General features: G+C 44.8%; 1 protein-coding gene, 2 non-coding genes and 1 pseudogene across 5 annotated transcripts in view; 2 read left to right on the forward strand and 2 right to left on the reverse strand.

Annotated features, from left to right (window-relative positions):
- Nucleotides 1–361: 361 nt before the first annotated feature.
- LOC123614995 (cytochrome c oxidase subunit 6B1 pseudogene) lies at nucleotides 362–3,505 on the reverse strand (annotated as a pseudogene).
- On the forward strand, nucleotides 3,061–3,128 carry LOC123615001 (small nucleolar RNA SNORD104). The gene has a single exon (XR_006722527.1). It is a non-coding gene; the product is annotated as a small nucleolar RNA SNORD104 (small nucleolar RNA).
- On the forward strand, nucleotides 3,322–3,454 carry LOC123615003 (small nucleolar RNA SNORA76). Its single transcript, XR_006722529.1, has one exon. It is a non-coding gene; the product is annotated as a small nucleolar RNA SNORA76 (small nucleolar RNA).
- A 579-nt stretch (nucleotides 3,506–4,084) lies between the features above and the next one.
- Nucleotides 4,085–23,853, reverse strand: part of TEX2 (testis expressed 2) — a 98,301-nt gene continuing 78,532 nt past the window's right edge. For 2 of the 3 annotated variants that reach the window (XM_074343489.1, XM_074343490.1), the window contains exons 8-12: nucleotides 17,219–17,351; nucleotides 11,377–11,502; nucleotides 9,730–9,939; nucleotides 7,338–7,458; nucleotides 4,085–5,697 (exon numbers count right to left, since the gene is read on the reverse strand). In XM_074343489.1, the coding sequence (XP_074199590.1) occupies nucleotides 5,575–5,697; nucleotides 7,338–7,458; nucleotides 9,730–9,939; nucleotides 11,377–11,502; nucleotides 17,219–17,351 (713 nt within the window). In that variant the 3' untranslated portion in view covers nucleotides 4,085–5,574. The remainder of the gene's footprint in view (nucleotides 5,698–7,337; nucleotides 7,459–9,729; nucleotides 9,940–11,376; nucleotides 11,503–17,218; nucleotides 17,352–23,853) is intronic. The other variant, XM_074343491.1, reaches the window with a different exon arrangement.

The raw sequence follows: 23,853 nt of genomic DNA on the forward strand, positions 1-23,853 counted from the left end.
TATTCTTATAGTTTTGTCTTTTCAAGAATGTCATATAAATGGAATCATAGCATCTTTTTTTATGGGTACATAAGAGTTTTTATTATACTATTTTCATGTGGTTCAAAACATGTTTTTCAAAATTGTACAGATAATAAAGGAGAACATACAGATAAATTTTAGCACACACAGGAACTTGAGGTTATTTTGTATAATCACTCACTCTGTTGTCTGGTAAAAAAGAGGTAGTCAAAGCTTATTAAAAGAAAAATTAAGAAAAAGAAAAAAACCCACCCTGAATTTAGTCCTTCTTACTGGTCAAGGCACTAATTCCATCCCAGCTTCCAGCCTGATCACCCAACTCTTTTACACATACACAGCCTTTGTTCTTCCAATGAGTATTTATTATTAGTTAAGCCATGATTCAGGATCCCAGGGTGGGGATCACCGTGTACCCAAGTTCCCCTTCACCACCCCAGGGAGAAGGACAAAGGGAGAGGAGGTGGGGTGGAGCCAGTTCAGATCTTTTCAGGAAATGTACCTTCTACCGGGCGGTCATCCCAGGCTGATACCCAGGACATGGGGCAGAGGAACCTGTGCATACACGGGTACCATTAGCACACGGAGACATCCCCCTCTTAGCAGTCACTGCCTTCTCACAGTGGTGGGAGTCCAGGTAGTTCTGCCAGCAGTTCCTGGTCTGGTTCTGGTTGAGGAAGCAGCTGTCAAAGCGGGCAGTCTGGGAGTTCCTGATTTTGGTCTTGATGCCTTCTGCCATAGTGCTGACCCCTAAAGACACCCCTAAGCTGCTGGAAGCTCAGTGTAACCTTCAGCAAAGACACGAATCCATCGTGGCTTTTGAAAATGGCTCCTTTCCCGCCTCTGAGATTCTTCATAGTGCACCATGTACCCATAGTTCATTCTATTTTATTGCTGAGTAGCACTCCGTTGTATGGCAGTATCTCAACTGCTTACCATTCACCCATTCACCCACTGAGGGCTTTTAGGTGGTTCTAGTTTTAGGCAATTATGAATAATGTTATAAACACTCATGTATAGGACTCTGTATGAACATAAATTTTCATTCTCTTGGGTAAATACCCAGGGACTGATTGCTGGGTCATATCATTTGGTAACTGTATGTTTAACTTTACAAGACACTGTCCAGCCTCTTTTCCAAAATGGTTGTACTATTTTGCATTCCCAAACAGTAATGAAGTTCTTGTTGCTTTACATCCTTGCCTGCTTTTGGTATTTGAAGCACAATCTTAACATATCACTATTAATCAATGACAGTACATACACTCCCAATCAAGTATAAAATACACAGAGATGTGGACAATATAATTACAACTAAGGTTGAATTAATAAACATTTCATGTCAATATCTGCACTTGATAGTGCAAACATCTTCATTTCACGAATCTGTGGAACATTCATAAAAGCAGATCATATTCTAGACCACAAAGAAAACATTAATTCATTTCCCAGTGTAGAAACTACCACAATGTCATAAATTTCAAAATTAAAAAGAGAAGTTTAAACAGTAACAAAAATAATCATTGTAAAGAAAAAAAATGTTACCTGCCATTCCAGTTCTGCAAGGATCAAGCTATGAGCCACTGCAGTCACTCACAGTGTGCCTTGAGATATCTGCTCTTTGTGATTAGCAATCATCCTTGATGTTTGACTACATGTTTTTATCCCAGGGGAAAAAAAAATCACATATATCCTGGCCCCTCAGTTATCTCCTTCAGTTCACCTCTTCTCAGAGCTGTCTGAGGGCTGTGTTTCATGCTATATTTCTCAGTAAGACACTGAATACACTCAGTGCACAGCTCTTATGCTATGCCTTTTGTTCTTTTTTAAAGTCAATATAGAGGTTACAAAACACTTGCCAAAATAATTACTGTTTTGGATCAAGGAGGAATTTCTAAATTTAAATAAAGACTGTGTAGAAAATAAGGAAGGTAAGAATCTTATTCAACTACAAACTCAGGCTGAAATGCTTTCATTATTACAAAACAAACAATATACTTTCCTTATTAAAAGTTAAGAGAAAAAAAGGAAAAGAATTCCCACGAAAAACATGCAAAGGACGTAAAGATAACCAGATATTGTGCTGGTCTGTTTTCTGTTTCCTCTCCCAGTAAATCGAACCCAGCGGGCAGGGGAATATTCTTGCTGCCCACTTGTGAGAAATAGGCCTGGATCACTACATAAGCTCAATACTTAGAAGTACTTTCATCTTTCCCAAAGTTAGGCCTTCTCTCCTTTGGGCTTCCAAAGTAGTTTGCTTATAGCTCTATTTTAGCATTTATTACAGTATAGCAGTCACATAAGTCTTCCACGTCATACCAATCCTTTAAAAACAAACATTCGTTTACTACTCAGAATGTGCCAGGCGGTTGACATTAATTCATTTACTCCTTACAACACTTACTTTTTTGATTTTCCTGTTTTTCACAAATTGAGGCTCAGAAAGGCTAAGTGATCAAGGTCACGAGGCGAATTCATCACAAAGGCAGCTTTTGGTTGCACATCAGCGCGCTTTCAAACACAAGCTTTTTCTACCGGTATAGTCTACGTTAAATTCAGGGGCAAAGCTAGTTTAACACCTTTATTTCCTCAGCTCCTAGCCTAGCTCCTAGCACAGAATATCTCAAGCAGGCTAGGCATTACCTGCGTCCTGTGGTTTCTAAAGTTTCGAGGTTTTGTACTACAGTGAGATGAACTAATTATAAGCTGACGACATACGTGGGGAAGGAAACCAGAATTTAAGACACTGCGCGACTCTCAGTCGTTCCTGGAAGCCCATCTCTATGGTTGGCGTGTAACCATTCTATACTGTGGAGGACTCAGAGAGTATGGCCAATCATTAGGCCAGTTTAAAGTCACGTGACCGACAATCTGGCCTGCTACTGGCTAATAGCGGTAAAGCCCGCCCAACCACCTCCGGTCGGCTACTTTAAGGAGAAGCCGGACCCGTTCCCTTTCCTTTCAGCGAGTGTGAAGCTGGAGAGGTGAGTTAATCTGTCCCGGGACTTGGGACCTGGGAGCCGAGCGGAGGACGGGTGGCCAGCGGTGATGACATCTAATAAAGCACGTGTTAGACTGCTGACGAGGGTGATGCGAACTAGAGTCTGAGCCTGGCTGCAGCGGCGGCGGCGGTGGGAAGGGAGCGGTCCTGCGGGCACACTTACAATCCACTGCTTTCGTTCTTGCAGATCCGGGCCGGACGAGGACGTCAGATCTACTTGTTCTTCCAGCCCTTCGACCCTCCTCCAATCTAAATAAAACGGTTTGACCCCAGCGCTAGTATCTTGTGTTCTTTGTCGCGATGCGCTGCCTTTGAGCCCTCGCCGCGCCTGCGCGTGGCGCCGGGGGTCAGGCTGCAGCGCCAGAGCACGCGCTCGCGCATAACTGGGGCCGTCTGCCCCCGCAGCGGCGGCCCTTTTAACCGCGAGCCACACGGCGTCACCGAACTGTTGGGCGTGGGGGCCTGTAAAGAGCCCCCAAAACGAGGGTTAAAAACCTACGGGAGACGTCGTTCAGTTAGCTGCGGCGTGGATGGTGTCCTCAGGGAGGAGAGATGAGAATCCGACTGTGGCCTACATTTAGGGCCAACTGCTGCTTTAGATGTGCCCCAGATAGCTCACAGCAGGGTTTTGTGAAGGTGAGTTAGATGTGCATTGCGGGGCACAACATAGGCACTAAAGAAACGCACAATCACTCCATAGTCCAGATCTAGGCGATAGCGATCTCTCGGGCTTAGGTGAAATGTGCCGAAGGGCGAAGTATTCACAAGCACCATGTCTTAACTGCTTTGGTGTCAGTAACGGGAGGGGGCCCTGAGTTAAAATTAGTAGGTGATTGGTATAAATTCCAGCTCAGGAGCAGAACTTCTTAAAATATGAACTGAGGATAATAGTGCCTACTTTATATTTCAGTGTGGTGAGGACTACCTTGGACCCTTAGGACAGGTACAGTGATCACCGAAGAAACAGGCTGCTATTGGCAGCTGAGGGCCCAGGCGCCCTGTACCGAGTTTATTCTGTCCCTGTTATCTAAGCAGGATTAAGTACAAATAACTTAGATGCTTACCTAGTATTTGACATGAGATCTTTATTTTGTGAAACAATGCAAGCTTGTAAAGATTGTAAATCCCCGCATACTATTTGATTAAGTGCAACAGGATACAGTCGTGTAATCGCTACACAGTAGTGCATCTAGTCCTTTGCCTTTAGTTATTGCACAAAAGTAAGACCAATTAACAAGACATGCGGGCTGACAGGCAAATTGGCCTACACAATGAGAAATTAGAACAGTACACCAACTGGAATGGTCCAATAATTTAAGTCATATTTTAATGGTGCAATTAAAGTAATCAAGTAAGGGTTCAAATATTTTTTCAATATATTAACTTCTTTAAAGTCATGTTCAGGCAAGGTGCTGTTTAAAAAACTTAGCTTTGTCCACAGATGTAAGTTGTCCAAAGTTACCCAAGATAAAGTTTGTTGAACGCAGTTTTAATTTTTAAAAATTGTATTTTAAGTGTACTTCTCAAAGCAAATTATGCAATTTGAGGGAGACTTGAAACTTGTAAACTAAATATTCTGACACAAATGCACAAAATAAAGATGGCAATGTTAAGTGTCACATTAATTTTGAGATCTGTAGTGTTTGATGTTGGGCAAAGTTTTGGTCTAGACTCAAGATGTTAAAGAGCAGTTCTCCATTTTGGCCATCAGAAAAGGAAATTTGCAAAACATCCCAAACCAGTTAACAAAGCATTTAAGATGCCTACATAAAGCTTTCCAGAGCACACAGGAGGTGCCAGCTGGAAAAAAACAGTGGCTCTGGTTTTCTGGCCCCACTCCAGTCATGTGCAGTGTTTGACATTTTCACATACACTTGTCTCAGGAAAACATTTGAGATAAGTTAGAAACCAGGTGATTTAGCTCATTGGTAAAAGGCAGAGGATGGTTTGATCTCATGGCTTTGCCCAGTGTTCACATGAATCCCACTGTTCCCCGCCCCAGCTGACAGTGTTCGAGTGTATGTTCTATGGCTAGTTGCTTCCAAAACGCACGATTTACTAAGAGTAGGTTGCTATGTATATGTCTATCACCAAAGGAACAGTTCACAAAATTCCATTCCCACCCTCCACACAGGTAACCACAGTGACATTCTCTGCACGTGGAGGGCTGCGTCACAGGCTATAAGTGAGAGAACATTCCACTGCACTGGCTGCTTGAGGAAAAGCTTTGGAGGCGTCAGGAGGCAAGGGGAAGCCTTTCAGTTGTGCAGCTTTGCTCTTCATGTGCTCTTTTGCTGCCACAAAAAAACTGGTAGAAAAGCCATGGTGTGAGTCACCTGTAATCTCTGGATCCACTGATGATTCTTCCAGTTTCCTTTGCCGAGTCAGAGCTTTGCAGCAGGCAGTCTGGACACTTGACGGTGGAGTGGGCCCGGGCAGGCAGAGGGCAGAAGCTGTGACACCAGGGAAGGCCAGTGCCACAGCCCAGATGGTAGCCGAGAACCCCAAACCTTGAGCTCCATTTCCTAATACTGGGAACACCAGACCTGCACCTATCACAGCTGGTCCGCAGCCTCCACAGGTGGGTCCTTCAGGAGGCTGGATGCGGAGCGAGGATCCATGGCTGAGTGCATTATAGGGATATAAACATCGTCCATGTTTGGCATGACAAAAACTTTCTGTGGAGGGAAAGAACAGCCATGTGGAAGAATGCTCTGTTTTCTCAGGCTGTTGCCCTCCTCTGTTCTGACTGTAATTTTAGGCTCTAGGCAAGTTTTTAAAATAATATGAAACAACTTTTCCTACATGTTTCAAACTGATTCCTCAACAGTATTTAGTGTGGAGGACTCACACCAGTATGTGAACACAAGAACACAATACGCTCAGGCAGAAGGAGCCTTTGATTTCATGTACATATAATAAAATTACTCATGATAAGTAACATTATTCTAAGAGAATTGGCGTAAGCTGCTCACAGTATTTCCAAATTATATCCAAAGCACATATTCCAAGTGAATTTATCCATTTAAATCCTAGCAACAAAATGCAAGCTTTTTTTTTTTTAAACCAGAATCAGACAGAGCTACATGTGAAAGAAATCTCACTACAGTGAAGACCTGAAGGACAATCTGTAATTGATACGAATGGTGCTTTACCTATCTGTTTATAAACTGATTTATGTAAGTGAATTTTAGCTATGTATTCAACTTCAGCTGTGCTTTCTTACCAAAGCAAAAACAAAACAGGTGGCTATGGGAGAAATGCAAGCAGTTAGCCTTCAACTTCCCAACTTGCCTCAAAAATACCAGGCCCCAAAGTCTGCCCCCTAAAAGAGACGACCCCTATGCCCCTGAAAGAGATGACCCACTCAAATCCCTAATGTAGGACCTAGGGAGGTAAGACAAAAGGGAAAATACTGAAGGCATGAGGTTGTCTTTAGCCTAACTAGGTTCAAAGTACTCTTCCTTTGGAGATAAGATTAAGCTTCCCAGAAACGGGTTTTTAGTTATATTTAACCCATAGCTTTTAAATAATAAAAATGTAATTTTAAAGGCAATAACTCAAAATACACCACTGCAAAAATAATAGGGGCCTTCTTCAAAAGGTGAAATTCATTACAAAGTAAACTGTTAACTCAAAGTTTTAAAAGACAACTGTGCCTCAAATATCTAATGAAAACTTGACAGAAATAGCTCGTTCCGGGGCCTCGGCTACACTGCTGTTACCTTTGGTGGCAGAATGCAGAAGACAGGCTTGGAGAACGAGCTTTGGCTTAGTCAACTTCAAGACTACTCTAGAAGATCTGCACGGGAGGGGCAGGCCTGATTCATCTTTGGACTCCCAGAGTAGGTGGTAGTGGCACATGGAATGGTTTCCATGAATGCTGAAATGAACAAACTGAGCAAGGTGGGTACCACAGAAGGCAGGAGCGATTTCCCTGACTGCTGGCCAGGTGCTACTAGCTGGCCAATTCCATACTCCACCCAAACAAAAAGTCCAAAGATGGCCCCAGCAGGTGGACGGCTGAACCCTCGCCAGGCCTGCTGGTACAAGACAGTCATTTTGCTCTTTGACCCCTACCTTTTGGGTTTCCTCTGAAGACTACTGGACAGGGTTCTGTGGATGAGTTTCAGACTTTCTGAAGGTGTGCCTGAAGTGTTCCGCCTGTTTGATCATATGTGTTCTTTCCTGGGATGAGAGTCCATAGCTTTCGCCAGATTCTCAAAGGTGAACCCTGACCCACATGAAGTTCAGAACCTCTGTTCTACCCAGAGCTTTTAGACTCAGCGTGAAACACTGGATGACACTGCAGGTTTACCTGAAACTCCTGCTCCAGTTTCTTCTCTATCCAGTCTGTCACATGAACTAAAGTCACTTCTCTCTCTCCAAGTTTTGGCCGAGCTTTCAGCTCTATAAATGGTGGCTTCCGGAAACCGTACCTTTTAAAAGAAGATAAGTAATAACCACATTTAGAAGCAAAGAAAGGAAGAGAATAGTACCAAGAGCGAACATTCCTCATTTACACGAGGCTTTATCACTACTTACATGTTCTCTTCTTCTGAAAACTCCTTGTAAAAGATAATTCAATGCAACAAGTATGAATTGTGAACTCCCTGTGTCCCTCGACCGAGGGGTGTGATAACTTGAGAACAGTTCTGACAAACTAAGAAAGCCAGGAAACGCCACTGGGAAAGTCCATGACCTGGGCTTTTTGGTTTTTTTTTTTTTTTTTCCTAAAATAGCAAGGATCTTTTCTGTTTCTATTTTTATGAAAGTAGTATATGTCTGTTACAAAACCCAAAATATACAAGCATATAAAGCAGAAAATAAAAGACACTGCCTCTCTCTGAATCTCACCAAGACAGGACCACTGACAGAAGTGGGGTTAATTTCCTCCATACTCCTAATTTGCGTATATAAATAGAGAATATTCTGTAACCTGCTTTTTCATTCTACATTCCACATCATGATTATCATGGCTTCTCAGTAGAGTGGACTGGCACTCAGAATTGTGAGAAAAATATCCAGACAAGAGACTGTGTGCTATCAAACTATCTAAAAACTTCAATCCATCATGGACCAATGTTTTGAAAAATCCAGGCACACCTTGGAGATACTGTGGGCTCTGTTCCAGACCCCCTCAATAAAACTAATATTGCAATAAAATGAGTCATAGGAACTTTTTGGTTTCCTGGTGCATCTAAACGTTATATTTACACTGTAGTCTATTAAGTGTGCAAGAAATACATACCTCAACTTAAAAATACTTTATTGCTTAAAAAATGCTAACCGTCATCTGACAAGGCAGAGTTGCCACAAACCTTTAATTTGTGAAAAACACAGTATCTTACAAGTTCAATAAAGTGAGGCATAGTAAGACGAGGTATGCCTGTACAATTAAAATGGCAAATTGCTATAAATATTTCTCCACACTCTTGATATTTACACTTATCTTGGTGGATCGATAACAACAGTCAGGCACTCAAGCATGCAATGGGTAGCACCATCCTAGAGGCCTTTAACTCCTACTGATCAGTGGCCCTGGGAACTGGTAAGTCAAAGCTTGTTGTATCAACTCTCAATATTAAAAAAAAAGTTTTTTATTAGGCTTGGAAAACTACACAGTGAGGTATTAGCAGTGGTTATTTTAGGATGGTAAGACTATATAGGCTTTTGTTTTCCCAGTAAAAATATTACTTTAAAAAGTCTAAAATGGTATTTTAAAGTTTTTCCTGGGAAACACAATTATCATCATTAAATGATCAGTGAATTAAAAAAATCCTCTGTGAACATTCCTACTAGCCCTTCTGATCACTAAGGATGTGGACCAGCATGCTGGTTTCACTCTATGATAGAACAGAACTATCTTTTTCATATGAGTGTGGTTTATGGTACAATGAGGTCTTTGGTGCAATCCCTGTATATCCTTATGCACATTTTATAGGACTTGGAATGTCAATTTAAAATTGAAATTGAAATTTACAGACAGTGATTTTCTTCTGCTGGACCCACGAGTAATTTACTTCAGTGATTCTCAATCTTGGCTTAGTTCCCCAGCCCCTGAATCCTGGGGGACAGGCTGGGCACAGCTTTAACAAGTCCCCAGGTGACTATGGTATGAGGTGGGGTTAAGACCCACTGGTTCATTTAAATGACAACTCTTTAGGTAGATCTTCTGCCACAACTACCAAGCACACAGGCTCCTGCATCCTTAACAGCCAGGTCTGACCTAGGGGGGCCTTCCCTAACCACCCAGGATTCTGCTGGATGTGTGATCCCTGCCTGTAATGCAGGCATAAGGTTGGCCTTGTCTCCCCAGGATGCTTTGAGGACTGACCAGGTGAAGCAGTTACCCCCCAGGCCAGGCAGAGAGTTAAGAGCCCTAACAAGTGACAGTTTTTCCTACTGGTGGGAAGGGTTGACTTGAGAGACGAGGAAGACCAAGAATAGAAACAGCTCATCCCACAAACTTTACCTACTAACCTTAACTCTCCCAAGCGTGTGGAGATGAGTCTTAATATGTGAATTAACTACTCACAGAAGGAAGCAGAATTAGATTTACAACTAATATTAAGGTTCCACGAAAAACGTTTGCAAGTCCTTCTGCCCAGGGAAGGTATTTTCCACAACGTCAAGGGTAAGCAGGCTGGGATTTTTAGGGTCACGCAACAAGGGGAACCCCGGCTGTCCCTGAGGGGCCCTCTGCGTACCATATTCGGTCTGTCGGGGGAGGTGGGATGTTGACCGCCAAGGTTCCTCTACATTCCTGAACTTCCACGGTTAGTAGCAGGGGTGTATTGGAAACTTCTTCAATCTTCTTTTTAATGAACTCTGTCTCCGTGGCTTTTTGGAAATATTTTGACTTGGTTATTTTATCAACAAACCTCATAATCTTACTTGTCCGATGACCCCCAACATACCTTTAAATGAGAGACACAAACAGGTGTTAGTATGAACTTTGTTCCTTCCCAAGCAAAAACTTGGTGGCTCCGTGTTCACCTTACTGCAGACCAGAGTTTCTCAACCGCAGCGCCACTGATGTTTTGGGCTGGGTGATTCTCTGCTGTGGGCACTGTCCCATCTACAGTGTTTAGCAGCACCCCCGCCTTCGCCTGCCACACGTCAATAACACGCTCCTCTGCAGTCATGACAATAAAAAATGTCTCTGGACATTGCAAAACGTCCTCTGAGGGGAACAAAATAACCCTCAGTTCAGAACTATTACTTAGACAAGGTGTAGACATCAGACAGAGCCTGAGTCTTGACGGAGAGTCAGACCGAGTTCTCACAGTGTAAGCAGAAGGGGCATCTCACCTGTTCCCCTTTGTAACCTTCAAATACTGAATATAAGTTCAGTGTCCTCTTAGAGAAATCTCACCATCTCTATATAGCAAATAAGAACTCATGCTGCACCCACAGGGACACAAAACACAGGAACTGACTGACTGCCTTTTACATGGTGTCACACCAACTTTGAGCAGCAACTATTTGTCAAAGGCCTTAGAAACATCCAAAGAAAAAAGCTACATCAAGCTGATATGCTAGCAGGCCAGGAAAGCAAGCTTCTGTATCAGGTCTGCCCTAAGAAGAGAAGATATTTGCTTCCTAAAATCCTCCACCATTGCAGGGTATCAGGAATAATATGTGTATGTGTGTGAGGGAAAGCAATTATTCTTTAGAAGATGAGTAGAGTTTAAATAATACACACAAACTTTAGTGCCAACTCCTCAAACGTCTGGATTCTCTTCTCAGCTTCTGTAGGATTTCAAAGTGAATAGGTTGATATTTTCTTACAAATGCTTCTGAATCATCTCATTTCTTTATCATTTTAGTTTCTTCATTCACTTTAAATAATTAAAAGATCCTTACAGAGAGGCTGCTTAAGCACTTTGATCACTCCACAGTCCAGTCAACAGGCAAAGGGAGCCCTGGAATGAAGTTCATGATCCCAAAGATCAGCTAAGCAAGCCATGTTTTCCAAAGTCACCAAGAAATCACCTGAATGTTTCAGCTGTGGAGGAACTGAAAGCTCAACAAGCAAGTAGTGCGCCCCGCCAGCACCAGGGGGAGGTGTTGTGTCATTCATGCTCCTTCAGATAACCATGCCCTTCAGTTCTCTATTACCCACTCCAGTGGCCTGAGAAAACCATTTTGATCTGGACCTTCATAATTAAGGAAAGCTATACTGGCCTTTTTGCTTTGGGGCCTGGAATTTTAAGCCACTGGCTTTGAGTTATTAATGCAAAAACCATCCACTCAGTGTGAAGGAGGAAAAAAATCACAGGAAAAGGCAAAAAAGGCTCAGTCCCAACTTGCTGCCCTGACCCCGGAAGACCCCAGAAGCTGGGTCCACTCACCCTTCGGCCCCTGGGACAAGCGGTTTGTCTCCCGCGCTGGGCTCTGGCGCGTCGTCTTCGTCGGAGGAGCCAGCACTGGAGGACTCCTCGTCGCTGTCGGCCAGACAGAACGCCCTGGGCCTGCAACTGATCAGGGCGGAGTCACCAGGCAGCCCGCCCACCCCGCGCCCCGGCTCTGCTTATGAAGAGCACGCGTTCCACCGCCATCAATCTGTCATCATTCTCTCCCACCCACCTCCCACCTGGCAGAAGAGGCCCAACCCGAGTCCTCGGACTGGCCCAATTTACCCGGGAGACTCTTTGGCACCAAGCCCCCTGGCAGGACCGCAGAGGACTTGGGCCTGAAGGGTTCGATTCCGCGCATGCGTCAGAAAGACAGGTGGTGGGAGCATGATGCAGTCACATAAAATGCAGTGATTTCGTCAACAGTGCAGCGTGGTCAATGGGAGGGTGAGTGGAAAGAAGGATGGTTGCAGGGTGAGGTGACAGCTCATGTTGGCAACATGACCACCTCACTGATGACAGGGATGTTCAGGCAAGTGCGCTGACTCCAGATGAGTTCAACAACTATGATGCCTTCTGGCTAAGTTACCTCCAAGTTAGTTTTGGTTCAAGACTCCTTCCTAGTGAAATTATGTATCTTACCCCATGTCTGCTCCAGCTCCTGAAGGTCACAGAAAAAGACCACCACAAGGTACAAATCTCAAGGACTCTAGGGAGCAACTGACATTGAGAACCCAGGAACTTTTCTGGAGAAGTACAAATTTAAAACTGTTTTTAAAATGCAGGAATAAAAAAACCTCACTGGAAAACAATGTCCCTCATTAATCTTTCCAGGGTGGAGCCTCAGTTTCCAGAGGCCTGGGGGTTGCTGGATCACCAGCAGTGGTGAGTGATCGAGGTTCCCCCTACTGTGGGGGGTCCTGGTAGAGCTTTGGACCCACAAAAAGCACCTCTCTCCCTGGATGGTGGCTTTGCTTCAGAAAGACAGGCGGCAGGGCCCATCTCTGAGGGTTAGAGGCAATGTGGATGAAATAAGCAAGGGACAGAGTAGTCTCTGAACACTATTAAGCTACCAATGGTCACTGAGCAGAGGGTGGGCCTTGTATTTTGGATAAGGACAAAATCACCAGGGCAGGGGAAGGCAGCACAATTTAGGTCCTATCTCCCTGCAGGTGTACTCCTTTAGAGTCTTCCTCAAATGCTGTCCTTGGGACCACCAGAAGTCCAGGGGGCAGTCATCTCCTGGCCAACAAGGGCCAGGGGCACCCAAGGGCAGAGCACACCCACCAGTGTGGACTAGAAAGCCCAGCAGAAGCCCCAGCACTGGGGAGACGGTGGGTACTGAAATCTCCGCCCTGAAACAGGAGCCCAGCTGTAAGAGGACTGCGAGAATGTCCTCCCTGGAAGGACACCCGGATCCTCCTCAACCCTGGCTCTGAAACATTAGAGCCAACAGGCTTGAGTGTACCATTAAAAGGAAACTCCCTCTGCAGAAACAAAAGCCTCTTGTCCCTAGCCACGGGGACAGCACCTGACTCTTCCTCCTTTCATCAGAGGCCTGGCTAATCCAGGAAATGCTCATGTGTATCCGCTGATCATAAAACCATCTCAGAGCTTTCCACGGTTAGGCAGCACTCAGAGAGCTCTCCTTTTATATAAAATGTACAGAGCAAGATATGATTCCCAAGAAAGTCTACACTGGGTCTTGGGATGAAGAAAGTCAGGGAGATAAATCCCCAAAGATAAAACGACCATCTCGGACACCTATCTTACTTTTCCATCAGTAAAATGACTGAGCCCCGGCTCAGACCTAACACTGCCTGGAAAGGAATCTACCCAGCACAAAGGGCCACCTCAAGATCTTGGACCACAGTGAACCCCGCAGAACCACTGCCCCCTCCAGTCCCCACTGGTATCTGTCATCTGGCAGCTTCCAGACCTGGGGCAGAAGATGCCAAAGGCTGAGCACTGCAGTGAGTTCTTGGGTTCCCAAATTAATCCTCCGCAGGACAGAGAACAGGACAAATTTCGTGGCTTGAAGTTAATAATTTAGACAGTGCTACATCAGTTAAAACAGCTCAGATGACATGAAGTTCTGATTCTGACCAAATGGTACCTCTGCTCTCTGCTTGGGAAGCTGTATTATGAGGCACCGAATAATTACTAATTAAAAGTGTAACGAAATGTTTGGCTATATTCAAGTTTGATAACTGACATGCATTTTGTGATCTCAACCTTATGATGTCGGCATGAATTTCAGAGAAAGACACCCTGCACATTCTTATATAAGATGTGCTAGAAAGCGATAAACCTATTTTCTTTGAAACACACCTTAGAATTCCAGATGAGTGTGATATCCTTTCAAAGTGCCACCTGAAAAGGCTTATTCCAGTTTTGCTGCCTCTGCTAAAAATCTTTCTGGAAATGTGCTTGGAGTCAGACACATAAGAAAAAGTGGATTATTTTATCACTGATACTCAGGTCTTAAATCAAACGTTTCTTAGCCTCATATAACCACCATCATTGCTGAATGACTTACGGCAATTTCTCAAAGATCTAATCCATCTAGAAAGCGAGATGATTTGCTGTCACTCAGAATAGTTAAAACAATGTCACAGACTCCAGAGGCAACTCTAAAAAGCAGCTCCAAAAAAACGCTTTTAAGTGAAGGATGCATAATTAAACAGGCCAGTGAGGTGACTGCTTTAAGGGGGAACACATTCATGAGAGTGCATTCATTTTCTTTAAAAGAGACTGGATCCAGACGTGTGCCATAGACACACCATGAGCGTGCACACACGCAGCTAGACTGAGTCACAGTGTGGGCTACAAGCACTGGTCTCCCAGAACGTGAGGGTCTCGGGACAGGGTGGTGGACCAAGGTATACTGTGGACTAGTGGCTCAATACAGAGGTCACAGGAGTCCTCCCTGTGGGGACTGGCACAGCAGCCAGGCTTCAGGGCTGGAGCATGGGCAGGTGCCTTCCAGGAAATGCCCCACCGCAGTGCACTTGTCCATTTAAAGAGTAGCCGCTATGCACAGCAGTTCCCTTACTGACTTGCTGAGGTCCCCTCAGGCCGACTCCTGAAGTTAGGACTGATCAGCTCACCACCTGAATTCTATTTTGAGTGCCTTACTGCCCCAAAGTTACCATAACTCCAATATGTAACAAGATTAGGTGGGAAATAAAAAGACTAAAGGAAACAGGTCTGCAAACATAAAGTGTACCCACATTTCAAAGGGAAGGGCCTTCACCAGAGTGAAAGGGCAGAGACCTCAACTCAACACCACCTGTGGGATGATTACCTGAGAATGGAAAGTAGGACCGCCTGCAGGCTGAGCAGCCTCTCCTCATGGACGCCCCATGGGCAGTCATTTGCACCCTTGAAAGGGGACTGACAAAAACAGTGACAAAGCAGAGGTGGGCTCTGGACAAGCCCTGCCCGGAAGGGAGGCCCAGGACAGGAGGCCTCGGGCTAAAGGGAGGGCACTTCAGGCACAGACAGGCTGCTCCGGGAGAGGCCTCCTCAGGGAAATGTCAGCGCTGGGCAGCACTAGGCAGGTGCATGGACTCTGCTCTCGTCTGGTCTCTAGCCTCAGGTTGAGTCTATGCTCTGACTGAGGAGAAGTGGGTCCTCGAATCACTTCTGGGGTAAGGCTCTTATGTATGGATGGGCTTTTGGAGGCTCTCAAAGTTCCCAGAAACTGTGAGCCAAACGGTGCCCTCTGTAGGCATTTTCTGGGGGAAGGATCTAGAGTTCTCAGATTCCCAAGGGGGCCTTTTATGCAAAAAAGGGTTAAGGGCTCATTTTTCCAGATCTTTTTCTCACAAGTGAAGTGCTTCTGAATTGCATTTTTCCTTGCTTTTAAAATTAAATGACAACCAATTATACATCAATATTTAACATTTAACACCCTCACAAGAAGCAAAATATTTTATACGACTCTTACTAGAAAAAAATGACTTTAGCTATATATTACAAATTAAACATAAGGCCATCATATTCCTAAACCAGGGTGGTTTTTTTCATGCAGTCTAGAGAAGCACTGCTTGCTTAGAAACATGTCCATCCTGTGATCAGCCAGAGTGCATGAACTTGAAATTGCGCCAAGAGAGCTGTATGACTAACAGTGAACGTGGGACACCTAAGCGGCAAAGATCTCAGGGGCCCGATCGTGGTGGGGCCCACCTGCTGCCAAGACCCCTCTTTCCAATGGAGTCCCAGCGGCTTTGGGCCAGCACAGGGCCATTTCCAGGAAGGGCTCCCTGCACAAAAGCTTCTGACTGAGCTCTGCTCTGTCCCGCTCCCAGGTAGTTAGGCCTCATTTTCAAGACTGCTTCTGCCTAAGGTGCTGGGTTTTATCGGCAGCTGGTCCTGCGACTCTGGTGTCATGAGACTGGACTGATGGCGCTGGACTGGGCATGGGGCTGGGCGGGGCATCCAGGGGCGGAAGCTGAGTCTGACTAGAGGGCTAGGTCAGGACCGTGCAATTCACGCCAAGGAAGTCTGAACGACTTTCCCTACCAGGAAAGCCTCTTAAATACTCCTGATCTTAATCCTCTCAGGTCTACAAATGGTGTCTTTATGTCCAGGAACACAGCGAAAGGACAAGCTTCCTCATGGTGTCACATGGGTCCAAATGAGACTCAGCACTGACAGGGTATGAAATGCTGCATGGAGAGCTGAGGAACACCACTCACCGGAAAATACAATCCACAGATTGCCGAATCCACACACATTTTACCCAACAGTAGAAAAGTGAAAGGAAAACAGCACAGATACAGGTTAGATTGCATACAGCACGTTAAGTTCTCCAACAATAAAAATAGGAACATTTTCATTAAGTAACCTGGATAAACCAGAAAAATCTCAGTGAAAGAACATTTTCAAATGTATGTGCCAGCTCCCCCAACCCCTATCTACTGTGCTGTACTCATGTACGAACACAAGCATTAGGTCAGCATCGTGACTGAGCACAAGCCGAAGAGCCTGTGTCTTATATTTATATTCAGACTCTGAGAAGGTGGCTCCTCGTGGCATTTTCCTATCATTGTGCTGTTTAGTCCATGCAAAGGGGCTAAAGATGGGAGAAGCAGGCTCTAATGAGCATGATCAGTTTGGTAAAAACAATAATATAATCTAAATTTGTGGTCAGAAGCAGTCATTTTTAAGATGTGTGGAAATGTGAAAGTCCCAGATTATCCAGTCTAGGTATCTAAGAAAAAGAAAAAAATCAGCTTCATTAACTATCACACGAACTGAGAGTATTTACTAAATCAAACAAACTCAGGAGCAGATGCACCATCTTCTACAAAGAGGAATTTACTAAGAAAATCAACAGTGTATTTATTATTTAGGGGAAATGCTCCTCAAACAGTTTAGAAGCACCCTCTTGGCTATGAAATCAATCGTCTAATTATAAATAACCCTGACTGTGATTAAAGCAGGCAGACCTCCTAAGGACCTTAGCCTGGCACACGTACTGCTCTTTGTGGCTGCAAGCTGAAGGAGGGACTTTCTGGTTGATGATTCTCTTCACAAAGCATTTTATTGTGCAGCCTGCCCTGCTGGTTTGAGTCAGGGATGCTTTCTGGGTCATCAATACCATGTGCCCCACCGGCAGCACTGAGGCCAAAAGCACTGAGCAGAGGTAGGGACTCACAGTCTGTGGGGGATGAAACCAGGAAACCGTCCCCTGAAATCCTCTGTGGTCGGGAAGCACTTACATGGAAGTTCAATCAACACTGAGGCTACTACATATCAGAGTGCTTCTCAAAGGCTGGAGGGAGAAGTTGGTTCCCCAGGGTTGGATTAGTAAATTCATATAGCCCCTTACCCTTCTTTGCCAATTTCTCCAACCTTCAGGGCTTCAACAAGAGGCTCTTTACCTAGTTTGGTCAAATTCATTTTGGTCTCGAGAGTCATCAGAAAGGACCCATTGTAGGACATTTCCAAATCGATCCAGAGTCCTGGAGAAATGGTAAAAAAAAAAAAAAAAAAAAAAAAAGTTTTTTCCCCCCAGAAAAACATGACTACAAACAACAGTATAAAATTTTATAAAGTATCTAAGTAGGTATCACATTGAAAGTCTACAGACACATATTGCCTGTACTGCCAATGCATGCAAGAGGAGACTGAAAAAAGCTTCTGGAAATAGTTCGAGCATTGGCAAGCTGCCAGCATTTCAATATCCATTAAAATGGTCACACTGAGTGCGTGCACTTGTTAGCCCTGGAAGGGTCCTGTCCTCTGGGTTCTTCTCGAATTCAGTGAGAAACACAGTCCCCGCCAGGAGGAGGTGGCTCGCCCCAGGGCAAAGCCAGGAGGAGGGCTGCTGACTCCCAGCCAGCCAGAGGCAGGAGAGACGTGCAGAGACTTCAGAGCAAGTTTGGCTCTTCTTTAAAGACACAAGTGAGACTCGCTGTCTTTCTTAAAGTTATCTTTTGTCGGGGGTGTGGGAGACGAGGGGGACAGAAAATGGTTCAGGTTTAGCTTCGCACAATAAGGATGGTGACAAAATGTTTTAGAACCTTCTTGTTTCTGGAAATTGCCTAGTAATGGGAACAAAAGAGTTAATGCTCAAGCCCCGGGATTACCTAGATAAATCTGGGGAACCACTCTGAACCTTAGTTTAAAAACCTATTCCTTAGAAAAGACACTCTTGTCCACGAGGGCATGTCTTAGAGGCTTCTGGCTTTGTGGAATTTCACTGGGAAGATCACCAGCAGACATGGCCACTGACCAGAAGTCTAAAACGCAAACAGGGGTCACCTCACGACCTTCTACCCCAGGCTCCTGTAATTCAACAGGTAGCACAGGCTATGCTGTGATTTTTCTGACTCAGAATTCCATGCCTCATGGACTTTCAGTCAAAACATGATCCTTCAAGTGAGCATTTAAAAGTTAGTAAAAACTTTTTACAGAGATCATTGTAAGACAAATGACAGCATCTAAAAGGAAGCAGGAAGGTAATCTAAAACCATTGTTCACACACAGCAGAATTTTCAAGCAGTTACAGTAAATAACCCACCCCCTATTTGGACACCATCTCACATAAAGCTTTGCTTAACCTCAGTAACCACCAGTGGTGTAATTCCTCACTAAAGGCAGAATAATTTCCACTCTGTTTTCACAGAATTCTTTTTATCATAATTGAAGGTAATTATTTTCCAGGAATGACCTGGTTTAATTAAGTGATATGCAGATCAATTGTGAATGTCTTCTTTGCAGGAACTCATAAAACTGCTTTATTTCTTGCTTACATTAAACACTTAAAAATCATTAATTAGCTTGCTCTTCAAGGCACTGTTACTGGAAATAAAGGGCACATCTGCTTTAATAAAGACAATTACTTAGCCATTAATCACTTCCAGCAGAAAGGGGATTAAGGCAAAAGACTTGATATTAATAAATTTTAAACTCAGTATAAATAGAACATCAATAAAGAAGACGTACATTGTGGCATATCTCCAGCTTTATTTAACTTAAGAATCAATAAGACTCAAACTACCTGGTTGCTATATGAATTCAGACATAATCATTTCCTTTGAAAATCCTGGTCAGGTTTCCTATAAATATTACTTGTATGTATGTCTTTGAAGGTTGTCATATTAAAGGCACCAGAATTTTACTTGTCATAAAGTGGAAGGTTTTGTCTGATTTTTATATGAGGGGCTATGGATACAGGTTTAGTAAGCAGCTGGCCCACACCCCAGTCATCAGGACGTTCCACTCACTGACGTGTGGTCCAGCCCCTGGCCGGGAGCTGAGGCCAGAAGCAAGAGGGAATTGCACCTGGAGCCCAGTCACACAGAGCAGGGCTTGAGTTTACCAGGGCTTGAGTTTCACTGGAAGTTTCTCGACCTCTGTGCACTCTGTGCACCGGCCTCCTCACCTGCACAGGTGAGACCACGCTGCTTGGACAGCCCAGCGCCTGGCGCGTGCTGGCAGGACTCTCTCCCCCTTCTCTGCCACCGCCAGTCCACTTCCTTCCTTCCACAACTCTGGCTGCAGCCAAGCATGCTGCTACTGCCACGGCCGCTGGGGACCAGACCAGAGGAGGCCACAGGGCCAGAGGGAAGAGGCTGCACTGGGCAGTCAGAGCCCTGTCTGGGGTGGGCAGGGGACGAGGCGTGGACATCTGACTGAGACTCCACGTATGGGATGGGGTCTGTTTTTTCTCTCATTGTCTGTGTCTCACGAGGCCCACCCATGGGGCCTTGCTCAGCCCAGATTCTCAGTGAAGATATAAAGGAGTCAAGGATGGTTTGAGAACCTTTAAAAACAGATATAAACTGCAAACATTCCAACAAATCATCTTAATATGACGTGTTTGCATTCTAACAAGAGTAAGAAGACTATTTTAACGTTAGGTACAAAGAAAAACTTGCTTCTGTGACAAAATTCAGCAGCAAAAACTGCCCTGAAAGCCTTGGAACACGCACGACAGGAGCCGAGGCTGACTGGTTACAAAAAGGGTCAGTCAGGAGCCTCACGTTGCATGACTGAAAGATGAAATCAACAGTTTTCCCACCAGGAACAGAAGTAGCTACACTGTGAAGTGGGGACACACTCTGTGCCCTGAGTGGCACCCTAACTCTGATGAGCTGAATGCACCTCACCTGGGTGAGTGCAGGGTCAGGGCTCCTTCTGGACTCCTGACCAGAAGTTGAGGAACAGGAAATTTTTTTTAAAAGTCTTTAAATAGGAGGAAAGCAGTCAGTCCTGAGAGGTTCTCTGGAAAGGGCGGGAACACAAAGGGTCTTGTCTCAGTCCGCTTGTGCTGCTGTAAGAAAATATCATACATGGGGGGGCTGAAACAATAGACATTTATTTGGCACATTTCTGGAGGTTGGAAAGCCAAGATCAAGGTGCCAGTCAGTTCACTCCTGGTAAGGGCTCTCTTCCTGGCTTGCAGACAGCCGCCTTCTCCTGTGTCCTCATGTGGCAGAGAGAGAGACAGTTGTCTCTGGCCTCTAGTCCCATGAGGACATTAATTCCATCATGACCTCATCTAAACCTAATTACCTCTAAAGGCTCTGTCTCAAAATACCATCAAATGGCAGGTTAGGGCCTCCACATATGAATCTAGGGGGAACGAAGCATTCAGGCCACAGCAGATCTCCCCAACACAAGGGGTCTTCATGTTGTGAGGCTGCCCCGTGGTGAAGGGTCGTGCCTGACTGTAACAGGTCTCTATAAAGCCAGCCCTTCACTGGGCAACAGGGGAAACACAACCGAGATGAAAATGACAAGCTTCAGTCAGTCTTCACGCAAGGACCCGAACGGTCCTTTTTGTTTCTCTTCAGCTTCGTGAGAGAAGGATCAGTTACCACTACACCGCTACTTGGAGGGTGACTGTGACAAAAGTTACAGCTCCACTCCCCAAATTTTATTGAGTTCTTAATGCAAGATATCAGAGCTGAAGATGCTGAGATGAATCCCTGTCCTCAGGAAGTTTATGCTCGAAGAAGAAGGATGGCCTGGGCCACCTGGTGCAGAGCAGATCGTGCGGCCGCCAGCGGTGATACACGTGCCCTGGCACGTGTCACCAGAGACAAGCAAAACACAGGTGCTTCCGCCTTCTCCCTGGTAGTTTATTTCATAGACCCCTGGGCTTCAGGAACAGTCCTACTGCAGCTGCATAAATCTGGTAATTTCACTCCACAGCTCATTGTTGTATTATTATCAAAATAACTAAAAGGCTTCAGTCTCATTGGAACAGGTTTAATGGGGCACCTGGTGCTCAGAAGGAGGTAGGAGACCCTAAAGCCTTGCTCACCTGAGCCTGGCCTTCATGCCTTCTGCTCCTCCGCTGCCCTCTACCTGCAACTGGTGGCTGACTTTCACTCTGAAAGTCAACATTTGGCATCCAAGGAACAAAAGCTCTTAAAATGGAACACTTAATGACATATTACCAAGAACAGGTGTTTGAGTTATTCGGCTCTCAGAAGAGCATATCAGTGATTGTTTTGTTCTTGGCAAACAGACTGGTGCCATACTGCTCACTCGGATATGGCAGAAAACCAGTATTCCTTGTATCTGGATGTGTCTTTTAAGACAGACATCATGATTGGCTTTCCCTATCTGTAAACTATTCTTGGAAACAGGTCTGCCTTTCAAGGTCAACATGGTCCCAAATCAAGAGTCTCTTCTCCCCAACCCCACCCAAGTTCCACGAAAGGGTATTTTCCCCCTCTTTCCACAGAAAGTATTTTTTCTTTTTGCAATACCATTTGGTGAGAGTACACGTGCCATTCTTATCAGCGCTGAGACTCGCAGTCTGACCCTGTCACTGTGATCGGCCCTGGGCAGCTGCTCTCTCGATGAGGGCTTAGCTGGAGGATGGGCGGGTAACAGACCAACTCTAGTTCCATTTTTCTGCAATACTCCAGGGGCAAAGTAACTTCAGTCCCAGCACTGAATAAAGGCACCAGGCAAGGTCCAAAAGATGTGTGTAGGTGGGTGGACCTGCCAGAATCGCCTTTTTCTTTCCATTTGTTCTGGTAGGATCTGCCACCTTTGAGCTGTAGGATGGGTCAACTGAACACCACAGCCCCTCACTTTCTAAACTCTCTGAGAGCAGCAGCAGCAAAGGCGGCAGTAATGACAGCAGAAATAACAGTAGTTACCACTTCAAGCTCGTCTGGCACCAGATGCTTTCCAAGTGTCTTTCATGTATTAACTCATTTAAGCTACCAAGTAGGTGCTATCAGTCTCCTCAGCTGAGAGAAGAGTTACCGAGGAGGCTAAGGACTTGTCTGAGGCCACGGAGCCATGAATCCGGCAGTGGGTCCCCAGAGCTGGAGCTCAGAATCACCCCTGCATTGCCTCAAGACAGGAATCCTGAGGGTGGAGAGATCCAGACAGCTCTGGCCCGAACATCCCTCCTGAGCCATATGCCTCCAACAGATAAGCACGAGTTAAGGAACATTTTTTTTTAAAAGGGTGTGGGGGATCCCCAGGAGGCACCCCTCAGGAGAGCTGCTGAAGCCTTCTTTACTCTGGGTGGCAGGTCCCTGAAAGGTGAGCTCTGCTTCTCAGAGCCAGTTTTAACAAGTCACTCCTGATTTTAATTCCCCACAAAGGGAAGGTTTATCTTAGAGCAATGGTATCTAAGACACATTTTCCCTTCATGTTCATTTCTGTTTTACCATCACATGTATTTTTCGCAGACTTGGAAATCTAATTTGATCAAACTTTTAAAACCCACAGGCTTTATGTCTTTATCATTCCTTTCTTTAGTAACATTTCCTCCCTTGTTACATAAGCAGGCAGATCTCTAAAACTTGCCCTGAAAGGAGTTAAGTAAGCCTCAAATGGATTAAAAACTGGCAAAGCTTTGATCTATATAATAAAATGTCTTGCTACAGCTCCAGCTCCAGAGGAACAAGAAACAGACTTGAGACTTAGGCATTTGGTGAATTTCACTCAAAGCCTTACAAAGCTGCCCCGAGAGGCTGCAGAGTTCACAGCCACAGGGACACTTCTTAGATGCTGCAAAGCCCAGCTGTGGCCCTGTCCCCTCTTATTGGAAATTTCTACTAATTCAACAAAGCACAGTCCTGAGATAAGAGATAAAGCATTAGAAAATAGAGCATGCACACGTATTATTTACTTTCTTTAATTAAGCCTGACTCTCAGGAGGTCTATATTAGCTGATCATTTACCAGCTAGTTAGAAGCCAACTCCTAAAGAGACAAAGAGCAAAGGGCAACCCAAAGCCCGCTAGAGCCAGAGGAAGGCAGGCAGCCCTCGTAGGCCAGTGGGGCGAAGATCCTAGTTCTGCACTCCACACATAGATAATGCATCTTGTAAAATTTCACATACAGTTAAAAGAACTCTAGCTAGACCATTTGCAAAAACTCTTTCCAGTTTTACTGAGCAAACCAGAAGTTAACTAAAGCTAGGAGCACTCAGATTCATCAAAGTGTAGACACAATCAAGTGGTCACAAGTGATCTCACCAGGCTATTAGATGGACTTCTGAATTTGCAAGTAATTCTCTGCTCTATCCTTCTCTGAAATCGATGGGATGCTAAAAGACCTGGAAATACAGGCTTCATTGTCAGCTGAAATATTGCTAGAGAGATTTGCTAGAGCTGCTCATTGTACTGCTAGAAAAAAAACCTTTGTATTTGCATCAAATGTATACAACACAGAACTTGATTTCACTAAATATGTTCAGGAGCCATCTGATACAGTCATACAGAGACAAAAGTAGATGCTATAGTCTATAAATTTTACAAAACATTTACTCCAAAACAAATCTCACTCTCTTGAAAAGTTACAATTATTTTCTCCCTGACTGTTCCTGAGCCGTTGAGGAATAATGTAACTAAATCCAGTTTAAGTGGACAGGGGCTCATTTGGAAAGGGATATTACAGAAAGAAGTCGGATGCTTCCATGACGGGGAGATTTTTCCCTTCCTGTTCATGACTCTTCTTGCCTACTTCAGTCTTCTTTTCACCA

The sequence above is a fragment of the Camelus bactrianus genome, chromosome 16 (genome assembly GCF_048773025.1).
Source record: "Camelus bactrianus isolate YW-2024 breed Bactrian camel chromosome 16, ASM4877302v1, whole genome shotgun sequence".
Taxonomy (NCBI): Eukaryota; Metazoa; Chordata; class Mammalia; order Artiodactyla; family Camelidae; genus Camelus; species Camelus bactrianus.